The sequence below is a fragment of the Paramisgurnus dabryanus genome, chromosome 21 (assembly GCF_030506205.2).
Source record: "Paramisgurnus dabryanus chromosome 21, PD_genome_1.1, whole genome shotgun sequence".
In the NCBI taxonomy this organism is placed as follows: Eukaryota; Metazoa; Chordata; class Actinopteri; order Cypriniformes; family Cobitidae; genus Paramisgurnus; species Paramisgurnus dabryanus.
In genome coordinates, this window is record NC_133357.1 from 4,750,615 (window position 1) to 4,773,890 (window position 23,276).

A 23,276-nucleotide genomic window follows, 5' to 3' on the forward strand; every position below is an offset into this window, starting at 1 on the left:
ATTAAAGCTGGGTGTGGGATTTACGGTCACAGGTCACACCTTCCGGAAAGGAATATTGGTGTTTCCCGGATTCTGGAAGTTAGCAAATGACCAACCTCTCTACCTGCTACAGATTTAAATTATTTTGGGGGGGATAAAGCTTTACATGTTATTGAGTAAACACAACTGCTGGTTGTCTTTAGACAGTGATGATAATGATAATGCCACCAAATGTGATTTATACACTTTATATATGTCAGGCATGGATCTGGAACATTATTGCAGGAATTGAAATGTCATTTATCCCCAAAAGAATGCACATATACATACGTGCTAATGCCTTACATATGCATTGGTAAAGGTCTCTGCAGGGGTGAAAGGTCCCTGACCTTTTCCAAACAATTTTAGCCTGTCATTCTCAATGGAATGAGAGATGGTTCTCCTGTGTTCTTGTAAAGCTGAGGAGGAGGGTATTGTCTAAAAACAAATGAAATCTCATATGCACTCAGAGCTTTTCACAAATCTGAATGGGGATTTAAAGGAGGCTTAAATATTTGAATCTTCACTGGAGGTTTGTCATGAAATATGCAGATGCGGGGCCATCGGTGGAGAACAATAGATGATCCTTTGAGTTGATTTGTTTTATGTTAGACTTTTATAGGGGATTATAAAACATTTGTGACCCTGGACCACAAAACCAGTCACAAGTTGCAAAGCTATATTTGTAGCTGTAGCCAAAAATACATTATTGTTTTTTTATGCCAAAAACATTAGGATATTACTTAAAGATTATGCTCCATAAAGATATTATGTACATTTTGTAAATATATCAAAAATGTATTTATTGTTAATAATATGTGTTGTTAAGGACTTCATTTGGACAACTTTAAAGGTGATTTTCTAAATATTTAGATTTTTTGCATCCTCAATGTCTTTGAAATTTGTTTTTTGTCAAAAATATTCTACTTGTATTTTATTTTTTATGGGTCACATTTATTGTTTTTATGCCAAAAACATTAGGATATTAGGTAAAGGTTATACTCCATAAAGATATTTTGTACATTTCCTACCGTAAATATATAAAAAATGCTTTTATTGTGAATAATATGTGTTGTTAAGGACTTTATTTGGACAATTTTCAAGGCGATTTTCTCAATATTTAGATTTTTTTGCATCCTCAATGTCTTTGAAATTTGTATTTTTGTAAAAAAAATTTTACTTGTATATTTTTTCGTATGGGTCAAATTATTGTTTTTTTTATGCCAAAAACATTAGGATATTACGTAAAGATTATGATCCATAAAGATATTTTGTTCATTTCCTACGTAAATATATAAAAAATTTATTTATCGTTAATAATATGTGTTGTTAAGGACTTTATTTGGACAATTTTAAAGGCGATTTTCTCAAAATGTAGATTTTTTTTGCATCCTCAGTGTCTTTGAAATTTGTATTTTTGTAAAAAAAAGACTTGTATTTTATTTCTTATGGGTCAAAATTATTGTTTTTTATGCCAAACACCAATAGGATATTACGTAAAGATTATGCTCCATAAAGATATTTTGTACATTTCCTACCGTAAATATATAAAAAAATGTATTTATTGTTAATAATATATGTTGTTAAGGACTTCATTTGGACAACTTTTAAAGGCAATTTTCTCAATATTTAGATTTTTTTGCATCCCCATTGTCTTTGAAATGTGAATTTTTGTAAAAAAAAAAATGTATTATTATTTTTCTACTTGTATTTTATTTCTGTAGATAATTTTAAGAAATATGACTGTAAAATAAAAATAAAAATTTGTCCCCAGTTATCAGTCGATGAGACAGATCATCAGAATGCAGCTCTCAGGATTTAGGGCCTGAGTGTTTTTTTTTTTTTTTTTTTGAGAGCGTGATTGTCTGATATTTAACAATAATGTGTTCACGCTTAAATCTTCATGTATGAAACAACCTCATTGTTCACACTTTTTTTGAAATGCATCAGTCAATCTTCTCTCTCTCTCTTTCTCTCTGCAGGAACGGTGAAGGTAAAAAGCAGTGGCATCCAGGTTGGAGATCTTATCCTTGTTGAAAAGGTTGGTTTGCTAATAAGCTCAGTCATTGTTAAGAATTGAGATCTTTAGACAAACGGCTTCTCATCTCTCTCTCAATGCTTCAGCTGTTTATCTTCCCTTGAGATTACGGCAATCTGACCTCTGATCAGACCTGTAAGACATAACATGCTTTATATGTAAAATTTAAATGAGTTCCTCATGCATACTATGTTCAAAATAAAACGTTATACAATATGGTTCATGCATAAGTCTTTGCCCTGTTTCTAATGGATCTACCAGTCATACGCAGGTTATGTTTTATTAACATAATGGATGAGTAGTGTCTATGAGGATTTAATGCAGAGACTAGCTGTCAATCATGTTGAATGACTGAAGCATGTGACCTGAGGCCAATGGTTGGTTATTAGTAATCCTTCCTAATTCCATTCTGGTATTTAGTGTTGCCTTTTGTTCAACAGTTGCCTCTTTACCGGGCAGACTGAAGCCTATTGTGAGGGAATTGCGATGCTCGTTTCCCACTACAAAGTCTGAGAGCATGAAATTCGAGACACCTCCTCGGTCTCCAATTACCCACCGGCCAATTTTCTTAAATATGTTGATTTTGCACAGAGAGACGATTTGCACATGTTGCGCTCAATGTGGTTTTGTTAAAAAAGCATTAATTAAAAGATCTAGAACTGATAGTTTTACTCCTGATAAATAATATTAATATAATTTAGGGGTGAAATGCGACTCTGACAAGAAATTGCAACGTATGTGATTTCTGGCATGACGTCAGACTTTCGGTGTAATACGTTTGATCTATAATATCCATAATCTGTGGAGAATCCAATTGGCTCGAATATTCAAAGGTTATGCGTGGGTTATGTGTTGCATATATATATACTGTAGTAAAAGTTGAAATGATTAAAAGCGGGGCCAACGTTTGAGATACCAAAGTCACATCCGATGTTTTGAAACATCTGCCGAGTTTAATAGCGTAGCGAATTCACCTTCGAATAACTACAAACAGAGCCGGGAGTGAAGCGAGGGTCAGGTCGAGTGGAAGTCCCGGTCAGAGCTGCCACGGGGCACCACCCAATGATTTGCTGTCGGCTGTCCTCTTTAAACAGGCCAAATACTGGTAATTGACTAGATTAAAGCCAAATAGAGCCTGTACAACTAAACCGAGGTGATCGTTGTTGACGGCATACTTGGGTTTGTGTCTTTATATTTTATCTTGTTTTAACTCTCTATCTCTCCCTTCAAACTCTTTGCAGAACCAGCGTGTTCCAGCTGACATGATTTTTCTGAGGACTTCTGAAAGAAATGGTAAACATCTGTCGGTCATTCATCCAAAGTTCCTAAACAAAAACACAGGGGAAACGATACGAGCACGAGGGCGACTGTGTGGAGATGGAGGGATTAGTCTAAATCTTGGGTCATTTAATGAGCTACGCTTAAATTGCCCAGAAAGATGGCATGCATTGTGATTTTGGGAATTTTTTCTTTTTGATCCTGTGTCAGGGAATAATCTAATCTTATCTGGAATGACATTCTTTTTGTCTTTCAAATTTAAAGGCATGCAGACTGTCCCAGAAAATCAAAGGAATGCCCAAAACAAACAAATTCACAGGACTTTCAGGAATGAAGAAAACTTAATAAACAAATAGAATTATTAGTAATGGTAGGAGTGTTATTATTATATTAAGTAAGAAACATTAACTAAGTTTATTTGGTTTATTTTTTAAATAACTGAACTTAATCTGAAAAAAAAAAAAAATATATATATATATGTATATACTTTTAGCAACTTCTGTTTGTCTGAAATATCATCCAACATTGTGAAGTGATTTAATGCAGACTTTTTCTTTTTTAGAGAGTTCGTAATTTTAAACAGTAGGGATGAATGTCAAATTGAATTTGTGTTTTATACCTAAATTTTAGTCGGCACATTCAACTTTTCTCAGAAGTCAGAAATCAAGCTTAAGTGTGCGTTCACACCAGACGCGGAAGAGGCACCAAGCGCGAGTGATTTACATGTTAAGTCAATACAAAGACGCAAAAAGGCATCCTGCGGTGCGGTATGTGCAAATTGTGCGTTGCCGTAAGTAAAACGCGAGTTGAAAAATCTGAACTTTTGCGGATATTTGCGCCGCGATAAGGAATCAGGAGCTTGCTCTAGTAGTGATGTGATTACATGAAGCGAGCGGAGTCACAGAAGCCCCTCCTATTACTTGAATTTCCATGTGAATGTCTCAGATGACTAGAATTTCACGCGTGGCTTTCACGCGCGAATGAAGCGAGTAAACTCAAAATGTTCAATTGTCCAACTACACGCGAATAGCGCATTTTTGCCGCCTCTACCGCGTCTGGTGTGAACACGCAGTAACATTTAAGCATTAAATTTTTATTAAAAGATTAATCCACACAAGAAAAATCCTGGTCCTCAACAGTTTAAATGCAGTTTAAAATTGCCGTTTCAATGCAGCTTCAAAGAACTCCAAACGAGGCATAAGGGTCTTTTCTAGCAAAACGATTGTCATTTTTTACAAGAAAAATAAAAAATATGCACTTTTAAACCACAAATTCGTGTCTTGCACCAGCCTTGTATCGCGCTAACGTAATGCATCATTATGGGTTACGTGGAAAGGTCATGCTTTAAATATATGAAACTCACACTTGAGGACCATTTTAAACAATAACTGACACAAAGAAATTAATTAGTATCATTCCACGCACAACAATGTCTGAACAGTCCTCTTTCTCCACACTTGCAAACAATAAGGCGGTAGATTCGCATACGTCATGCGTGCTCTTTCAATGTGATTACGCATTTCGTGAGATCGCGCTTACAAGTACAATAAATGTACTTTTTTTTTCTTGTCAAAAATGACAATCGTTTTGAAAGATAAGACCCTTATGCCTCGTTTGGGATTGTTTAGAGTCCCCTGAAAAAGTTGCGTTGAAACGGCTAATTAAACTGCATTGAAACTGTAAATTTTTGGAATAAATGTCTATTAAATTGAAAAAAATCATGGAATGTTTTTCTTAAAAAAAATTTATTTGTTCTCAACTGAACAAAGAAAGACATCAACATTTTGGATGACATGGGGGTGAGGCAAATATTGAGATTTTTTTAAGAAAGTGGAGTCCTTTAAAGATGCAGTGTGTAAATTTTAGCGGCATCCAGTGGTGAGGTTGTGAATTACAACCAACGGCTCAGTCCACTGCTCACCCCTCGCTTTTGAAAAGCATTGAGAAGTTATGGTAGTTGACAGAGACAATTTAGTAAAAAAAGTTTGTCCGTTAAGGGCTTCTGTAGAAACACTGGAATTCCGCCTGGTTGAGATTTCATTTCTTGGGGGTTGGAAGTAGCCGGCAGTAGTTGATGTGTTAGTTTTCCGGGAAGGGGAGCATTGTTATCTGCCCCGCAGATGGACACCATTAGGCAATTATTAAGAGTCCAGGGTTGAATGGCTAAAGCAGAGGGACATATCTTTAAATGGGCGGGGGTGGGTGACATGTTTTAATAGCAGTACAGCTGCTTCAGGGGTTAAGCTGTGCTTGCTGGTAAAAAAAAATACTAAACTGTTTTGTTATTGTGCTATTTGTCCAAAGAACCGATTTAATTAAAGGTGCATAACTAGTTTAAACACCAAAAATGTGGTAGATATTGTTAGTTGATTTAACATACGGCTATATCATATTAGTTTTGTTTTAGTATGTAGCAAATCAAAACTACTCTAATATTAACATATTTGAGTTTAGAAGACTAAACTTCGGTATTTTACTTTTTGATTTATTTTATGCAATTATTTGTCTATATACAGCACATTGAGATACACTAGCTTTATCAGAAATGCCTAATAAATTTAAATAAACAAATGTGAATGGAACTGTTGCGCCCTCTAGAGCTCAGGAGAGGGATTACAGTACAATTTTGTGTTTAGAAATGCTTTCAAATAGATTGCGTAGGAATATAAAATCAAAAGCTGACTTTTGGCCTGTCTTTAAAGCTTTAAAAATATATTAAGATTTATTTTTGTCATAAAGGCTCCTGCTTTTTGAGGACTGATCAATTGGATGGAGAGACGGATTGGAAACTGCGCCTCCCAGTAGCCTGTACGCAGAGATTACCCACAGCCGCAGTGAGTTTATTTATTAGTCCTTTACTTAAAAAGACTATATACTTGCTAATTTACTTTGATTTTTCTGATGATTTTATTGTGCCCAATTAATAAGTGCACATTATTTTAAAGTAGGGGTGAGCGATGTTGGCCAAAATTCATATCTTTGTCATTTTAGAATGAATTGGGTTATACGATGAATATCTTGTTGATAGTGTTGAATAAAAAGAAATATGTATTTTTTAGAAAGTGGAATTAATGTTTGCAAGTCAAAGCCTTGTGTGAAATGTCACAATCACACAAGGGTTACGAGGCAATCATACGTATGATGAATTAAATATTTCCTCTCTGTTTGAAAATATACAGCTTTGTACCACAGGGCTGTTGAATGCTTTATTCTGATTGGTTGGGAAATGTTTCATGGGTATGCATTATAAAAAAAAAAAACACAAATGTGTAAGGAATAATTGATGACGGGCTGTTGAATATTCGAAAATAATGCACACCCAAGGTGGTAATGCGGCACGGTGGGAAGGGGGTGTTTATTATGTGGGTCAGTGACAAAAACGTTTGACAAGATGAGAAATTCAAAAATCAAAAAAAAAACTTGTTTTAAAAGCACACATCAGGCTTATTTCAATGGACATTTTTATTGATTTTATGCAATAAAAAATTACATTTGCACCATTTTTATGAAGGTAAAGACTGAATGGACCTAAGATGTCAAATGGTGTAACCGCCAATTGCGCCAAAGAATGAGAAATTTTAAATATTTTATCCACGTTGACGGCATGTAAGCGTAATCATCAAATCTTAAAAATATATATTTTTAAAATATCATTTTATTAGTTATTTCTACATATGCGTTTTTGTAATATTTGTCCTGACATATGCTGAAAACAGCTCTGATTTCTAAATAATCTTTGACAAATGATGTAAAAAAAGGTATTTAAAAAAAAATCATATTACACTAAACTTGATTTATTCCACATTTTTATAAATAAATTTATATTTTAATTTAAAAAAATACTAGTTACACCAATTGACACAGACTGGTTACACCACATTGACATTTTTTCATATATCCCCCAAATATTCTTTTAAAATGAAATAAAACAGAAATTTTAGACTTGGTCCACGAAAAAGTGAATGTATGCAAGTAATCTGCAAATTTATTTTGAAATTTTAACCCTTTTTAACATTTAATTGAACCATTCGGACACAAAATAATTAACGTCACGTCATTGACCCATGTAAGTAATAATTGATGAATTATAAGAAAATAATGCACACCCAAGTATTGTACTTTGAAATGTTTAATAAATACAATATTGTTGTATTTTTTGTGACTAATTACATCTTTAAAACACAATGTTATGTTTTCTCAGGATCTACTGCAGATCAGATCGTACATTTATGCTGAAGAGCCAAACATTGACATCCACAACTTTATTGGTACCTTCACCAGAGTAAGTTTGTCAATTTGTGCTGACAGAACCGCATACATAAATATTTATCTGACCTTAAAATGATCAAAAGGTAATGTTCACTGTTTTGACCTGAAAGGAAGATGGAGATCCTCCGGTCAATGAGAGTCTCAGCATTGAAAACACTCTTTGGGCCAGTACTGTCGTTGCATCTGGTAACCTGCAAATTATAACACTTGCAATAGTAATAAAACTGTACATCGTATCATTTTTGCATAATAAAAGTGGCATCAGTTGTGTAACACTGCTCTTGATATATTGCAACATTTAATAATTATAATTTGAATTGCATATTCAAAGGCACCGTGGTCGGAGTGGTGATTTACACCGGTAAAGAGCTGAGGAGTGTGATGAACACCTCAAACCCGAGACATAAGGTAATGTTTTTTAGCACACGACAGCCTCTTGCAATAAGTACTGTGTCACACAATAAAACTAAAAATGTGAATGTATATTTTCTAGATTGGACTGTTTGATCTGGAGGTGAACTGCTTGACGAAGATCCTGTTCGGTGCTTTGGTCGTAGTGTCGCTGGTCATGGTGGCTCTTCAGCATTTTGCCGGCCGCTGGTATCTCCAAATCTTCCGCTTCGTTCTGCTTTTTTCCAACATCGTGCCCATCAGGTAAGACTTCTTTCTATCTTTTGAACAATCCATGCCAGTTTTCATAGCTGGTGTCTAGGGCATGTGCTGTGAAGTGTTGAGCTCTGATGCTCAGATGGGTGGCAAAGTTCTGAATCATTTTCTGGTAAAACAACCATGTAATGCTACACTTGTCATGTTTTTTTTTTAGTTTGCGTGTGAATTTGGACATGGGGAAAATGGTGTTCAGCTGGATGATCAAGAAAGATTCAAAGATCCCGGGGACGGTCGTGAGAGCAAGCACCATACCAGAACAGCTGGGCCGTATCTCTTATCTCCTTACAGACAAAACTGGTATTATAACCATTTCTATTATTTTTCTATGGACAGTAACCAAAAACGTATTGTGTCTAACAAACTGTAACAGCTTGTGTAAGAACTTCATCATACAGTGACTTAAAGGAACAGTATGTAGGATTGTGGCCAAAACTGGTACTGCAATCACAAAACTTGTGGCTAAAGCTGGTACTGCAATAACACAACTGGTGGCCAATACACAAAATGACAACATCAACATCAGTTGAGGGCTGCAACTCCACTTTTTAAATGACAATATCCTGGCCAGACCACTGTTGTCAGTGATATAAGTATTTGAAATGAAAATGATTTCTTAATGTCTAGTGACATATCAGGGCCATTTTATGATTAATTGATATAAATTTCTTACATACTGTTCCTTTAAGTAAAGGAATTTTAATTTTTTTATGAATTAAGTGTTTGCTATGGTAAAATTTATTATCCATGATACGCAGGGTTTTTCTGAATAGACAGATGCAGAATTGAAGAGAGCTGATGGCGTTGAAGTGTGTTTTTATGATTTGAACCAGTAGCACACATATCGTCGAGGGTCTTAAAGCTGTGTGCCGTGAGCCCAGACATGCCACTTATTAAAGCCCTAAATCAGAGATGATCTGAAGGTTCCCATCCTAACATACACGCCTCCGTTAACCATACAGATTTAATAAAGAAAACCTTCAGCGTTCCCCCCTCCCAAATTTATGCGTTTGACCGTCTGCAAAATTATAGCCCTGTTCCTGCATGGATGCTGATATAGCTTGACTGATCCAGTGAATGAAAGGGGTCAGAGGTCGTCGTAATGTACGAGGTAGACCAGCGACGCCGGAATGATATACTAGGAGAAGGCTCAGTTTAAGAGCGGCAAGAGCATGAGGTGTAAGGAAACGAACCCAAAGCTCTTTGTCATTAACAAGCCATTAGTGTTAATATTGTTTCCCTTGTGTTTTTGGCTAGAGGAAGTTCATGTCGATCTGGAAATATTGTTAGGGGTTAACAGAACAGTTAACCCTCTGAGCAGTCTGTTTCTGAGTTTGTGATGCTTTTCTTAATAAGGATATGGTAGTGTTCATTACAGAACATGCGTTCTTTGTTTAAAGAGTTGTTTACAATAGACAATGATTTTTAACTTAAGTCGTTTTAATTTAAAAAGAGTAGCGGAGTTCACACCACAACTACAACGATAAACAATATTTTTTGAAAAGATTTTAAAGAGATTTTTTTCTTACTGAAGAAGATTAACCATTGACAGCCAATCTAATCTATTTGAATTTAAAGTGCTCACATATTGGAAAAGTGATGTAACTGACATTAAACAATTGCAAAAGTTTTTATCAAAGGAAATCTGCAGAAATAATGAATGACATTTAAAGGTTAATGTTTTTCGTGAGTACTGCGGCATCATGTGAGCAAATTAAAATAACGTTATTGTTACGGTGGTGTGGACGCAAATATAGTTATTGATGTAGTTAATGTTATCATTAAAGTGTTAATGGCTCTAGGATATATTTTAAAAATATCCTTTTAAAAATTGTCCTAAATAAAAAGAAAATTGAAGTTCATACCACAACTATTAGGATAAAGATACAAAGAACGGTATTCTTTGTATTTTTTTCTAACTGATGAACGATAAACCATTGACAGCCAATCAAATTTAAAGTGCTCAAATATTTGAAAAGGCAGATGACACTATGGAGTTAAATTTTTTCACTTATTTTATTTTTAAAGAAAAACTACAGAATAGGTTAATGCCATTAAAGGTTAAAGTTTTTGTGAATACTGCGATACACGTGCAAATTAAAATAGTTTTTGTTTAAATAATGTTATCATTAAAATAACGTTAACGATAAAAAAAGTTATCGTTAAAACCATGTTACCGTCCAAAAAGGGGGATCATGTTATCGTCAAAAAAAGTAGTTGTCATTCAAATCATGTTAACGTCAAATATATGCTATCGTTAAAATCATGTTACCGGCAAAATTATGTTATTGTTAAAACCATGGTATCGTTAAATTTACGATACCGTTTAAAATGTGGTATTGCCAAAATTATGTTATCGTTAAAACAACGTTTTCGCTAAGATAACATTCGGTGGTGTGGCCGAGAATAGTGGAGTTAACACCTCAACTATAACAATAAAAAAATTAAGAACAATAATATTTTTCAGTTTCAGAACAATTTGTTTTTAGCTGTTGAACGTTAAAACATGCTGCCAAATATAATCTCTGGTGGATTCATGAATGTTGTTTAGATATTTTAGATTGTGCCTCAGCAAAGATGACGATAAGGTCATGTACATTTGTTTTCATGACTGTAAACCGCAGCGTGTGAGTTAAAGGGACACTCCACTTTTTTTCAAAATAGGCTCATTTTCCAGCTCCCCTAGAGTTAACATTTTTTATTTTTTAACGTTTTGGAATCCAATCAGCCGATCTCTGGGTCTGGCGCTACCACTTTTAGCATAGCTTAGCATAATCCATTAAATCCGATTAGACCATTAGCATCGCGCTCAAAAATAACCAAAGAGTTTCGATATTTTTTGTATTTAAACCTGACTCTTCTGTAGTTACATCCCCTTGGTAACTTTCAATGGCAGGGGACTATTTTCGGGCACTGTGTAATATCATTGCGCCTCCTGCAGTCATGTTACGGCAGCAAAGTCCTTGATTATTATGCCAGAATGAGAGTATAGCTCCTTGTCCTATCGGCCTAGAAAATCACAACTTTAATTTTCCGTCAGTCTTAATACACGATGTAACTACAGAAGAGTCAAGTTTTAAAGAGGAAAAATATCAAGCGATGCTAATGCTCTAATCAGATTCAATAGATTATGCTAAGCTATGCTAAAAGTGGAAGAGCCAGACCCGGAGATCAGCTGAATGGATTCCAAAACAGTAAAAATCAAATGTTTAACTTTAGGGGAGCTGGAAAATGAGCATATTTTCAAAAAAAGTTGAGTGTCCCTTTAAGAATTAACATAACCATATTGTTGTTGGCGCACATTTAAGTCGTTTTGCACGCATGTATTGCGACGTACAGTTTCCTTTTGGCTTAAAATAATTAATAAACTTTCAAAAGTCCAAAAATAAACTTCGGATATGACAATCCATTTATTAACATAAAGAAAAATAAAACACTTTTTAAATCAACTTTGTCGAATTGTTTGCATTGCATTTGGTTGCATCCATTTTGGCATGAATTTTTGTCTACAGTTTTTGCCATAAGGCTTACCAAAGCCCACAGCAGTCCAACCAAAGGCATCACAGTTTTATAACAGTCAATTCCGGTCAGGATATCCTTCAGCAAATTTCAACCAAACCTGTAAAGGCATTAAAAAAAGAAATGAAATTGTATTAGCAGATCTGTCGGTTTCGTCAGGATAAGATTAATGTTAATATTTTTCACAGGGACCCTTACTCAGAATGAGATGGTGTTCAGGCGACTTCATCTTGGGACCGTGGCGTACGGGATGGACTCAATGGATGAAGTGCAGAGCCACGTGTTCAGTGCTTATACTCAGGTATTTCATGCATTCATTGACTTCCATTGACTATCACTGCATACTTGCAAGTGTGTATTTCACGAGTGATAAGTGTGTACTATGAGATTAGTATTTGGACATGGATCACAAAATTATACGTTGCTCCTTTGTTCATGTAAGGATTAGCCACTAGCTAAATTTGTTAATTGACATCTTTAGCATCACACGTGTAGGCATCACTGTGTTATTTGCTTGTGCACTCATGTTATTTTTTCCCGTAGTCCTTATAAAACCGGTCTTTTTCACCTCTGACTGACATGTATTGTTCATTTGACACCAGAGGGCATTCAGACAGGAAGCAGAGGTTAATCGCTAATATACGAACTTATGAACTCTGTCATTAGCCTTCGGAAATATGTGCTATATAAATAGAAGCAAAATGTTAAGGTGGTTGTTCATATATGTATCACATCTGGTAGTGTTTATTAGTCGACATATAGATAGACAAGGGTCATTTTATGGGTAGATGGAGAAGTAGACATTTAGAAAATAATGCTAAATATTTAATGGTAACACAGCTAGAGACACCCAATCACAAATTATTTAGCCAACCTTTAATCATAGTCTCATTTAACAAAGTAGAATGTTTAGCTTTTTCCTTTATCGTGATTGTCCTTTAAATGTATAGACCAGTGGTCTCCAACATGATGCCCGCAGGTACCAGTTTGCCCACAAAGACTCTGTGAGGTGCCCGCCAAAGCACATTCTATTAATAGTCTAAATTGTAATATTTATTTAATGCATATTTTTATATTTGCTTGACTTCTTCCATGTATGTTAACATTTTAAACAATGATAAAACATATCAATAAGTAAAATAAAATAAAATCAACTAGTAAAACAAAAACATTTTGAGTAGATAAATATCAAAAAGTAGCCCTCCAGATTGTTTTATCTGTTGGAGGTTGGAGACCCCTGGTATAGACCATCACATTACATTTGATCTTCACAGCCTCCCCAAGACCAGGCTTCCCGTGCCCCAGCTGCCACCAAAGTGAGGAAGACCATCAGCAGTCGAGTGCACGAGGCAGTGAAGGCCATCGCGCTGGTGCACAACGTGACCCCGGTGTACGAATCCAACGGTGTGACAGACCAGGCCGAGGCCGAACAACATTATGAAGACACCTGTAGGGTTTATCAAGCATCCAGTCCAGATGAGGTACTACTATACTCATATAATTTTTTGTTTCTTGTTTTATTTTAAACTGATTCAACTCTCAAATGACTCATGACTTTTATTCCTCATAAATGATGTCACAGCAAAAATAGGTTTGAATCACAGGGGCCAGATCATAGTCGATCACTTTGGCAGATGTGCCGCCTCACATTTGATACCGTCTGGACGCCGAATCCAGATTCACATGTGCCAGGAGCGAGCGGTTTCACGTGACTCACGCTATGATCAGTGCTGTGGTTATGCAGGCATCATGGTTTGCTTTATTATTGGTTTGCTTTGAATCACTGAAAGCCACCAGACTGACTGTGTGACTAAACACACGTTCTGTAGCCCACCACAACTAAACCATTTTAGGACATGATCGGTGAACTAATCTGCTGTAGTTTTGTTGTGTTACTAGGCGTGTCATACGATTAAAAACAAATGCATTTTTATTGTGTAAAGTAGAAAAGGTCACTGTGCTTCGTAAAAATATTCATAATAGTTTTATAAAGACTGGCACAAAAATGAGCATAAGATCGTTGACGCAAACATTCTTTTTTATCAAAAGCTACACTGCAAAAAATTATTTTCAAGAAAAAAATTTTTTAGTTTTTTTTTCTTGTTTTCAGTAAAAATATCAAAAAATTCTTAAATTAAGATGCTTTTCTTGATGAGCAAAACGACGAAAAAAAATAAGTCTAGTTTTTAGACCAAAAATATCAAATTTAAGTGATTTTGTGCATAAAACAAGCAAAAAAATCTGCCAATAGGGTAAGCAAATTTTTCTTGATTTTTTTATTTAGTGCACGGCAAAAATTTATTTTCAAGAAAAAAATTATAGTAAAAAATCATAGTATTTTTGTCTTGTTTTCAGTAAAAATATCTAAAAATGCTTAAATTAAGATGCTTTTTTTTGATGAGCAAAACGACACAAAAAAGAAGTCTAGTTTTTAGACCAAAAATATCAAATTTAAGTAATTTTCTTGGGTCATTTTGCTCATCAAGAAAAACCATCTTTATTTAAGATTTTTTAGATATTTGTACTGAAAACAAGACGATAGTACTAAGAAATATTTTTCTTGAAAATCATTTTTTTCAGTGTGTGAAGTAGAAAAAGTCACAGTGCTTAGGAAAAATATTCATAATAGTTTTATAAACAGGGCTCAAAATTAACTTTTTAAGTACTGGTCCTCCCAATTAAAAAATTAGGAGCACCAGCAAAAATTAAGGAGCATTTATTGAAAATTATAGGAGCATTACAACTTCAGCATACTAATTAAAATACTCAAAAAAATAAATAAATAAATAATTTTCAGTAAAACATTGCACTTTTAGTTTTTGTCACAGTGCTGCATAACAAAACTTTGTTTACATAAAAAACTAACTTACAAATATTTTGTGGGTGTTATTTCTTATTATTTTAAAAGTAGATTTTACAATACAGTAGTTATTATATTTATGTCAACCTCATTACGTTTCACGGACGTTTATTTTGATGTGTTGTCGTTGTGTATTTGACGATCGCATTTCTCAAGGAAACAATGAAATGTGCTTGAACACTGACAGCAGCTTAGCCTCTGAATATGAACTCCATGTATTCGTGTGCTAAAAACAACACGAAACTGAGTCATCCGTCTCAAGTTAAATTGTTAAATTTTTCGTAAAGAAATTAAAAGCACCACAACAATCATTTGCACTCGCAGAAATGCTCCCAAATATATATTGAGGTCGCGGCAATTAAATTTCAGGAGCATATGCGACCAAAATGGTTGCAATTTCGAGCCCTGAATAAAGCATGAAATCGTTGACGCAAACATATTTCTTTCCTTTATCAAAGGCTAATGTGACTTTTAAACTTTTCAGGTTCTTATCAAATAGTTTAAATGTAGCGTCAACATTTCTTTATGCTCCATAGATAAGCCTCATTCATTATTTTATAAAAGCGAGGTCCGTCAGCGGTCTGCCCATCTGGATATTGTGAGAGAGATGTGTTATTAGCAGCTAGTAAGAGAGGGCATTAGAAATCGGGGTTTTTGATCTCTGTAACCCTTGGTCTGGAAGTTATTGGGCAATAACTTTTGCCTCCCAGATATACCCCCCTTTGGCATTGCACTAATGGATGGCATGTGGTTTCCCTTTATCTTCACGTGTTCCCAGAAGAGACGCACTTATAATTGCTCCTGTGTTGCATACTTGTATTTTCTGCACCGCACATCCAAAACAGTTTGCTTTCACAGGAAACAGCTCAGGATGTAAAGCAAAACGCCTGTTTGATTTCCACTTTGTTTTGCTGTTTTGTTTTCTATGCGACATGTTTAAGTAATTTTCTTATGGCGTTGACAAATGAGACCGCACAAATCGCATCCTGTTGTTGCACATCCGGTTATTCAAAAACATTTGTTTATGAAACTGAGGAGAAGTTGAGAACATTTTGATTTCTTTCTCTGTCTAGGTTTCTCTGGTTCAGTGGACAGAAAGTGTAGGTCTGACTCTGGTTGGGAGAGATCAGTCGTCCATGCAGCTGAGGACACCTAGTGGACAAATCCTCAACTTCACTATACTGCAGATTTTTCCTTTCACATACGAAAGCAAACGCATGGGCATCATAGTGCGTGTGAGTATCACAACACAAAGCCTCCTTAATTTGGGTTTAGCTCCACTGGTAGAGCGCTGTGCTTGCAACAGCTATGTTGTGGGTTTGATTCCAAAGGTATGCCGGTAGATAATCAATTTTGTATTTTAAAATGCGATGTACGTCTCTATATAGCTTATTCCACATACATAAATGTATCTGGAAAGACTTGCTGGAGAACCCAACTATACTTTTTCACTATACTAGGTAAAAATTGTTTAGGTCACTAGTCAAGTTTTGTGACCCTGGACCACAAAACCTGTCATAAGGGTACATTTTTATTCATACATTATCTGAAAGCTGAATAAAGAAGCTTAATGTATGGTTTGTTAGGATTGGACAGTATTTGGCTGAGATACAACTATTTGAAAATCTGGAACCTCATGGCGCAAAAAAATATAAAAAAATATTGAGAAAATTGTCCTTTAAAGTTGTCCAATAGAAGACCTTATCAGCACATATTACTAATGATAAATACATTTCTTATATATGTGTGGTAGGAATTTGCAAAATATCTTAAAGGGGACATCTCAAAAATCTGACTTTTCTCTATATTTTGGTCCCCATTGCTTCTATCGAATTAGAAAATGTGAAAAAGATCAACCCAGTAACTTAGTTTTGGTAAACAATTTTCTGCAAGCATGTGAAAAAATAGCTCATTGAAATTTGGCTCCCCTTGTGATGTCAGAACCACGGCACTGCCATTTAGTGCAGAGATCAGCTCATTTGCATTTTAAAGGACACACCAAAAAACTGCACATTTTTGATCACACCTGCAAATAAAACAAAAGCTCACCCCAAAAATCTATCATACATTGAATTTTCGGCCATTGCTACAAATATACCTGTGCTACTTATGACTGGTTTTGTGGTCCAGGGTCACATATAAAGGCTGGTTCAGACGGTACGAATTTTAAATCGTCGGCCGATTTTCCAACCCTGACAGACCCCACACACGGCGATAAAACATCGCGGGTCTAACAGTTTTGGTCGTACAGTTAGTGGTGCGCCACCACATGGCAAAATCAACACATCACACACGAACCGATTTGACTCCCGAGCAGTCCCAGGTCAGACGGGAAATCTCGCAAAATCTCTCGAGATCAAACGTGATTTCAGAGTAAACAATCATGGCGGACGAAGAGGATGCAGTGGCGATAGTTTGCAGTTTGTTTTTAACCGACAAAAAACGTTCTCAAAAGAAAAGGCGATGGTCAAAGAAGCGGAGACAAGACAACGGGAGCATGGACTATACTTGCTACATCGTGATATGGATGTGAGTTGTTGTGACCCGTGATTTTGTTTCCCGGTACATCCTCGCTGCCTCGTCACCTCGCTTTCTGATTGGCTACACGTCACAGTCCACAGGCTGCGTGCTCGTTTGTCCCCGGGAGACACCACACACGAGAAGAAATCGGGCCAAAAAAATCCAACATGTTGGATATCACCGATTTAAGATCGGAGCGGTCCCGAGGTGCTTCCGAGTAGACGAGAGCAGTCTAAACACACCACACACGGCAAGAATATCTGATCAGTTTATTTTACGATTATCGGAGCATCCTTAAGATTGTCGGAAGGGCTGAATCGGGGCTAAAATCGGCCTAATTATCCTGCCGTGTGAACCAGCCATAAGCAAACTACTGCATTGTACATGTTAACTCCTTTGTTTAAAAATATAAAATTTAGTCTTTCTGGCTTACATTAAATCACTCGGAATGACATGGATCATCAGGTTTCTAATGGACCTGTACGCTTCCCTAATCTTTGTTTTATTATAGTAAAAGTGTGGTCATCATGATTTTGGTTTTTTTATTTGTAGTAAAACCGTGGTTCATTTTCGTAAGGGCTATGCAGCCCGAGTACATAATGTCACACTGCAAAAAATTATTTTCAAGAAAAAAAATTCTTAGTATTTTTGTCTTGTTTTCAGTAAAAATATCTAAAAATTCTTATATTAAGATGCTTTTTCTTGATGAGCGAAGCGACGAAAGAAAATAAGTCTAGTTTTTCGACCAAAAATATCAAGTGATTTTGTGCCTAAAACAAGCAAAAAAATCTGCCTATGTTTTATGTTTTATGCACAAAATCACTTAAATTTGATATTTTTGGTCTAAAATTTTCTTGGGTCGTTTTACCCATCAAGAAAAAGCATCTTAATATAAGAATTTTTAAATATTTGTACTAAAAACAAGACAAAAATACTAAGTAAGAAAGTCATTTTTTGCTGTGCACTGCAAAAAAAATTATTTTCAAGAAAAAAATGTATTTGTATTTTTGTCTTGTTTTCAGTAAAAATATGTAAAAATTAAGATGCTTTTTCTTGATGAGCAAAACGACCCAAGAAAATAAGTCTAGTTTTTAGACCAAAAATATTACATTTAAGTGATTTTGTGCATAAAACAAGCAAACAATTGCCTAAAAACTGGGTCGTTTTGCTCATCAAGAAAAAGCATCTTAATTTAAGCAGTTACTGAAAACAAGATAAAAATACTAAGATTTTTTTTTCTTGAAAATCATTTTTTGCAGTGTGTATATTGTATGTAATCTTGGACCACAAAACCAGTCATAAGTTGCATAGGTATATTTGTAGCAATAGCCAACAATACATTGTATGGGTCAAAATTATAAATTTTATATTTTTAATGCCAAAAATCTTTAGGATATTAAGATATTTTTTTACATTTCCTACTGTAAATATATAAAAATTTATTTATCATTAGTCATATGTGTCATTTGGACAACTTTAAAAGTATTTTTTATATATATATATTTTGATTTTGCACCCTCAAATTTAAGATTTTCAAATGGTTGTATCTCTGCCAAATATTGACTTATCCTAACAAACCATACATCAAGCTTATTTATTCAACTTTCAAAAAATGTATCAATTAAAAAAAAAACGCTTTGTGGTCAAGGATCACAAATATTTAACAATTTTCCATTTTCTGTGGTGTCTTCTTCTTTCATGCAAACAAGCTCTATATAAATAAATAATTAATAAAGTTGCACCTGAGTCATGTTTAAAGCCCAGAATATCATTAAGATTTGTGAAGGGCTTATTTGATGGTCAGCAACTACCCATAACACCATAGCAACATCTTTGATAACACTTTTAGATACCATAATTATTTAAAAACACCCTAGCAGAACGGCTACGAGTTTTGCACTGGTGAGCAATACTCACATTCCTAGAAAATGTAAAAAATATAGTTCGTCAACAATGCTTGAATGCAGTATATCAAAATTGAAGATCAGCCTAAAGATTACATGACTAGACTTGCTGTTATCTGAGAAAGTTGTGACCCTGCCCTGGGCTGGATGACTAACTCTCTCCCCGTATGAGCTGTGTGCTATTGTTGTTGGCTTGGAGTGAAGCCTGTAAATGTGTCTCAGGAAACCAGTAACCGAACCTAGTTTCCTCTCTAGAATCCTTTTAAAACACCTTTAAGGACCATCGAGAAAAGCCAAAATTAATTTCCCACATTGCTATGGAAACGGGCATAGACTGTCCTGCATACCTGTGAAGTTTTCCTGTTTACCATGATGGAATGAGTATCATAAAATATTTGGGAACACATTATTCTTGACACGGGCCTGATATTCTTCAATGTCTGAAATAATGTGTTTTGGACAACCGAGTGTACTGTAGTCATAACAATAAACCTAATGATATATATTTTTTTGTTTGGGACAGGATGAATCCACCGGAGAGATCACGTTTTACATGAAGGGTGCAGACGTCGTGATGGCCGGAATCGTTCAATACAATGACTGGCTGGAGGAAGAGGTGACCAAACGCTTTCTCAAACATAAACAAATGCAAAATGTAATTCGAATGACGTTGACGTCAGCTTGACGTTGAGAATTTGTTTTTTGTCGTCTTTATCAGTGTGGAAATATGGCCAGGGAAGGCCTGCGGGTGTTGGTGGTGGCCAAGAAATCACTTACAGAAGAACAATACCAAGATTTTGAGGTAAGTTGCCAGCGATTAGTCATTAAGATAATGAAAACATTTCTGATTTGTTTATCTCTAAACAAATTAAATATTTATGCTAGCTTTATTTTTTGAAAAATGATGGAGATTTTAGAAGTTGTTGGGGGTTTCATATGAAAAAAAAGTGTGAATCTATCTATGAGGATAGGATATTTGCAGTAAAATATCCAAAAACCATTAGGCCAGTGTTATATACAGTCACCTAAAGGATTATTAGGAACACCTGTTCAATTTCTCGTTAATGCAATTATCTAATTAACCAATCACATGGCAGTTGCTTCAATGCATTTAGGGGTGTGGTCCTGGTCAAGACAATCTCCTGAACTCCAAACTGGATGTCATAATGGGAAAGAAAGTGATTTAAGCAATTTTGAGCGTGGCATGAAAAATAGAACATAAAAGTTAGGCCCTTTATGTAGAGATGCATGATATAACGACTGATACAGTGCAGAGGCCGACATAAGCAATTTTTCACACAAAAACACCTGATAGTCATGTTCGGTATATCCTGTCAATCAAAAGAAAATGTAATGAATTTGAGCTCTGTGTATAAACAATGTAAAGAAACATCACTAGTTTAATGTTTAAAAGTATAACATGAATAACATTTAGAAAATGTAATCTTTGGAATTTAGTTAATATAATCATCAAACTATCGGTATTATCATCATCGGTATCGTATCGGTGGAAAATGGAATGTTGTGCGTCTCTATCTTTATGCCTTTTATAAATGTTACATGCACAATAATTCTGTTACACATGGAGCCCTGGTGCCGGCAACACAGACCTACAAATACAATAAAAATACATATGTACCCTGGGTTGAAGATCTAGTCGAGCTGTATGATATGTCCTTGAGGATTTCACAGATGGTTTACACATCAGGAAGTTACAGCTTGGCTGGCAGCCATTTGACTCTCAGATGACTTGAGATTGACATTGAGACGAGAACTTTTGTTATGCTTATATAATAATGAAGGGTTAAACTTTAGCACGTAACTCATTCACACTGTTTGTGTAACAGACATAAATGAGTGAAATATGCGATCAGACGTACAATTTTTACCTGGAAGACAATAAAACTGTGTGCTTTTGACCATGTAACTAACCACATTACAGGGTTTTTTATGTATATAAAAAAAAACTACTGAAATCAAATAAAATATAGGACTAAATATGAGTTAAACAATTATCAGTAGTACAATTATAAACTGATACTTCATTAAAACAAAACTAAAACTGAAATAACATTTGCATTGCATTTATATAAAGCAACATAGAGTTAACTTCGCAATGTTTGCATCCACAATAGTCGCATTGCATATATCAAACATATATCAGTCTAAAATATACTGTATATTATTGGTGTGTAATATATAATGTATGCAATGTGTATAAAATATATACATTGATTCATTTTATAAACTAGTGTTATTTCTTAGTATACCAAACCAAAAAAACTCCAAGGCACTCTCTTAAAACAGTATAAAAGCCTTTATTGATATGGCTTGGTAATAATAAACCTAATAAAAAACTACAGACATGGTGTTATTTCTTATATGGCGTAATTTATTTTGATTTTACAGGTTCTTGAGTTTTGCATGCATATAACAAAATGATTTTCCCGGAGCTTTACGAGAAAACCAAGGTGCAAGTTAAAGGGGCCATGGCATGAAAATCTGACTTTTTCCATGTTTAAGTGCTATGATTGGGTCCCCAGTGCTTCTATCAACCTAGAAAATTTTAAAAACATCAACCCAGTAACTTAGTTTTGGTAAACCATTCTCTACAAGCACATGAAAAAATAGGTCGTTGAAATTTGGCTCTCCTTATGATGTCATGTTTTAAGTAAAAATAATATATATTTAAATTAAGATGCTTTTTCTTAATGAGCAAAACGACGAAAGAAAATAAGTCTAGTTTTTAGACCCAAAATATCAAATTTAAGTGATTTTGTGCATAAAACAAGCAAAAAAATCTGACAATGGGGTAAGCTATTTTTTTCTTGAAATTTTCTTGAATTTAGTGTTAAAAAATTTCAAGATTTTTTTGCTTACCCCATTGGCAGATTTTTTTTGCTTGTTTTATGCACAAAATCACTTAAATTTTATATTTTTGATCTTAAAACTAGACTTTTCTTGGGTCGTTTTGCTCATAAAGAAAAAGCATCTTAATTTAAGAATTTTTTGATATTTTTACTGAAAACAAAAAAAAAGTACTAAGAATCTTTTTTTCTTAAATAATTTTTTGCAGTGTAAGCTGAAAAAAAATTCTGAGTATTTATGTCTTGTTTTTTTTAGTAAAAATATCTAAAAGTTCTTAATATTTATGAATAAAGACATATTTATATATTTGTACGTAAAACAAGACAAAAAATACTAAATAAGAACGTCATATTTTCCAGTGTAATTCAATATAATTTAATAAACTAATATAAAAAGATGATCCTAGCATCAGGTTTGCTTGCATTATTCGGATTAAAAAATCTAGTGTTACGTAATGTTGGGCCTGGGAAGGTATTTAAAGATCATTTTGTTGCTTTGTACAATATATAATTTTGGTACAGTGTCGGTTCTCCAGTACACGTCCAATGTAAAATCTGGGCCCGATGACACAGACGGTGAACTTTGGGTGTTTATAGCTACAATATCCAGGTGCAAATCTATATTTAGATGGATTAAACGGTTGCCAAGCAGCCGTCCGTCGTCAACAGTGATTGAAAAAACGAAATTTAACAGCATGTTTTCCACCGGGAGCACCCCTAAAAATGAAAGAGTGTATCAGTTACCCCTCCCACACACACATACACACACATGCACTCGCATAGAGAAAGAGTTGTTTCTTCTCATAGTCTCGGACTGTCAGTGTAATTGTGTGTAAGCGGGTGGGTGGTAGTGGTGACTCAGAGACTGACTCATGCAATGAGAGTGTGTTCCTGTTTGAGACTCGCACATTGTTTGCACTTTATCTCGCTCGGACCGTGGGCCGTACCCTCAGGACAGCACACTGGTTTCCTTCAGCAGCGTGGCATCGAGCGCTTCACGGGTCAATATAAGGGTGTGTGATTTATGAAGTAGTAAAGTTGACAGTGCAGAGGATTATTTTTTTCTGCTGATGAAGTATTTAGAGGTCTGAACTTTCTCACTCGGTGCATCTGTTGTGTACCAGCATCTATGAAATACTGAATGTAAAACACAGTGTTTCACTGCATCAGATGAAAAGCGTTTTTGCAGTGTGTAGTTATTGACACATGAGCGGGCCTATAGAGTACGTGCATGATTCATGACTCATGCACAATTGGCTTTTTAAAGTGGTCTAAATCAGTTGCATAAAAACCCCAAACTTACTGTATATTTATACCAGAAGTTATAGTTTTGCATG

The 23,276-nt window shown here is 34.9% G+C and overlaps 1 protein-coding gene across 1 annotated transcript in view; it reads left to right on the forward strand.

Moving 5' to 3' along the window:
* The window catches only part of atp9a (ATPase phospholipid transporting 9A), a 70,680-nt gene that overhangs the window by 8,114 nt on the left and 39,290 nt on the right, over positions 1-23,276 (forward strand). The window contains exons 5-17 of the mRNA XM_065285239.1: positions 2,001-2,059; positions 3,298-3,349; positions 6,074-6,168; positions 7,536-7,616; positions 7,714-7,789; positions 7,935-8,011; positions 8,097-8,257; positions 8,427-8,569; positions 11,977-12,089; positions 13,063-13,269; positions 15,722-15,883; positions 19,596-19,688; positions 19,791-19,874. Coding sequence (XP_065141311.1) covers positions 2,001-2,059; positions 3,298-3,349; positions 6,074-6,168; positions 7,536-7,616; positions 7,714-7,789; positions 7,935-8,011; positions 8,097-8,257; positions 8,427-8,569; positions 11,977-12,089; positions 13,063-13,269; positions 15,722-15,883; positions 19,596-19,688; positions 19,791-19,874 — 1,403 coding nt within the window. The remainder of the gene's footprint in view (positions 1-2,000; positions 2,060-3,297; positions 3,350-6,073; positions 6,169-7,535; positions 7,617-7,713; positions 7,790-7,934; positions 8,012-8,096; positions 8,258-8,426; positions 8,570-11,976; positions 12,090-13,062; positions 13,270-15,721; positions 15,884-19,595; positions 19,689-19,790; positions 19,875-23,276) is intronic.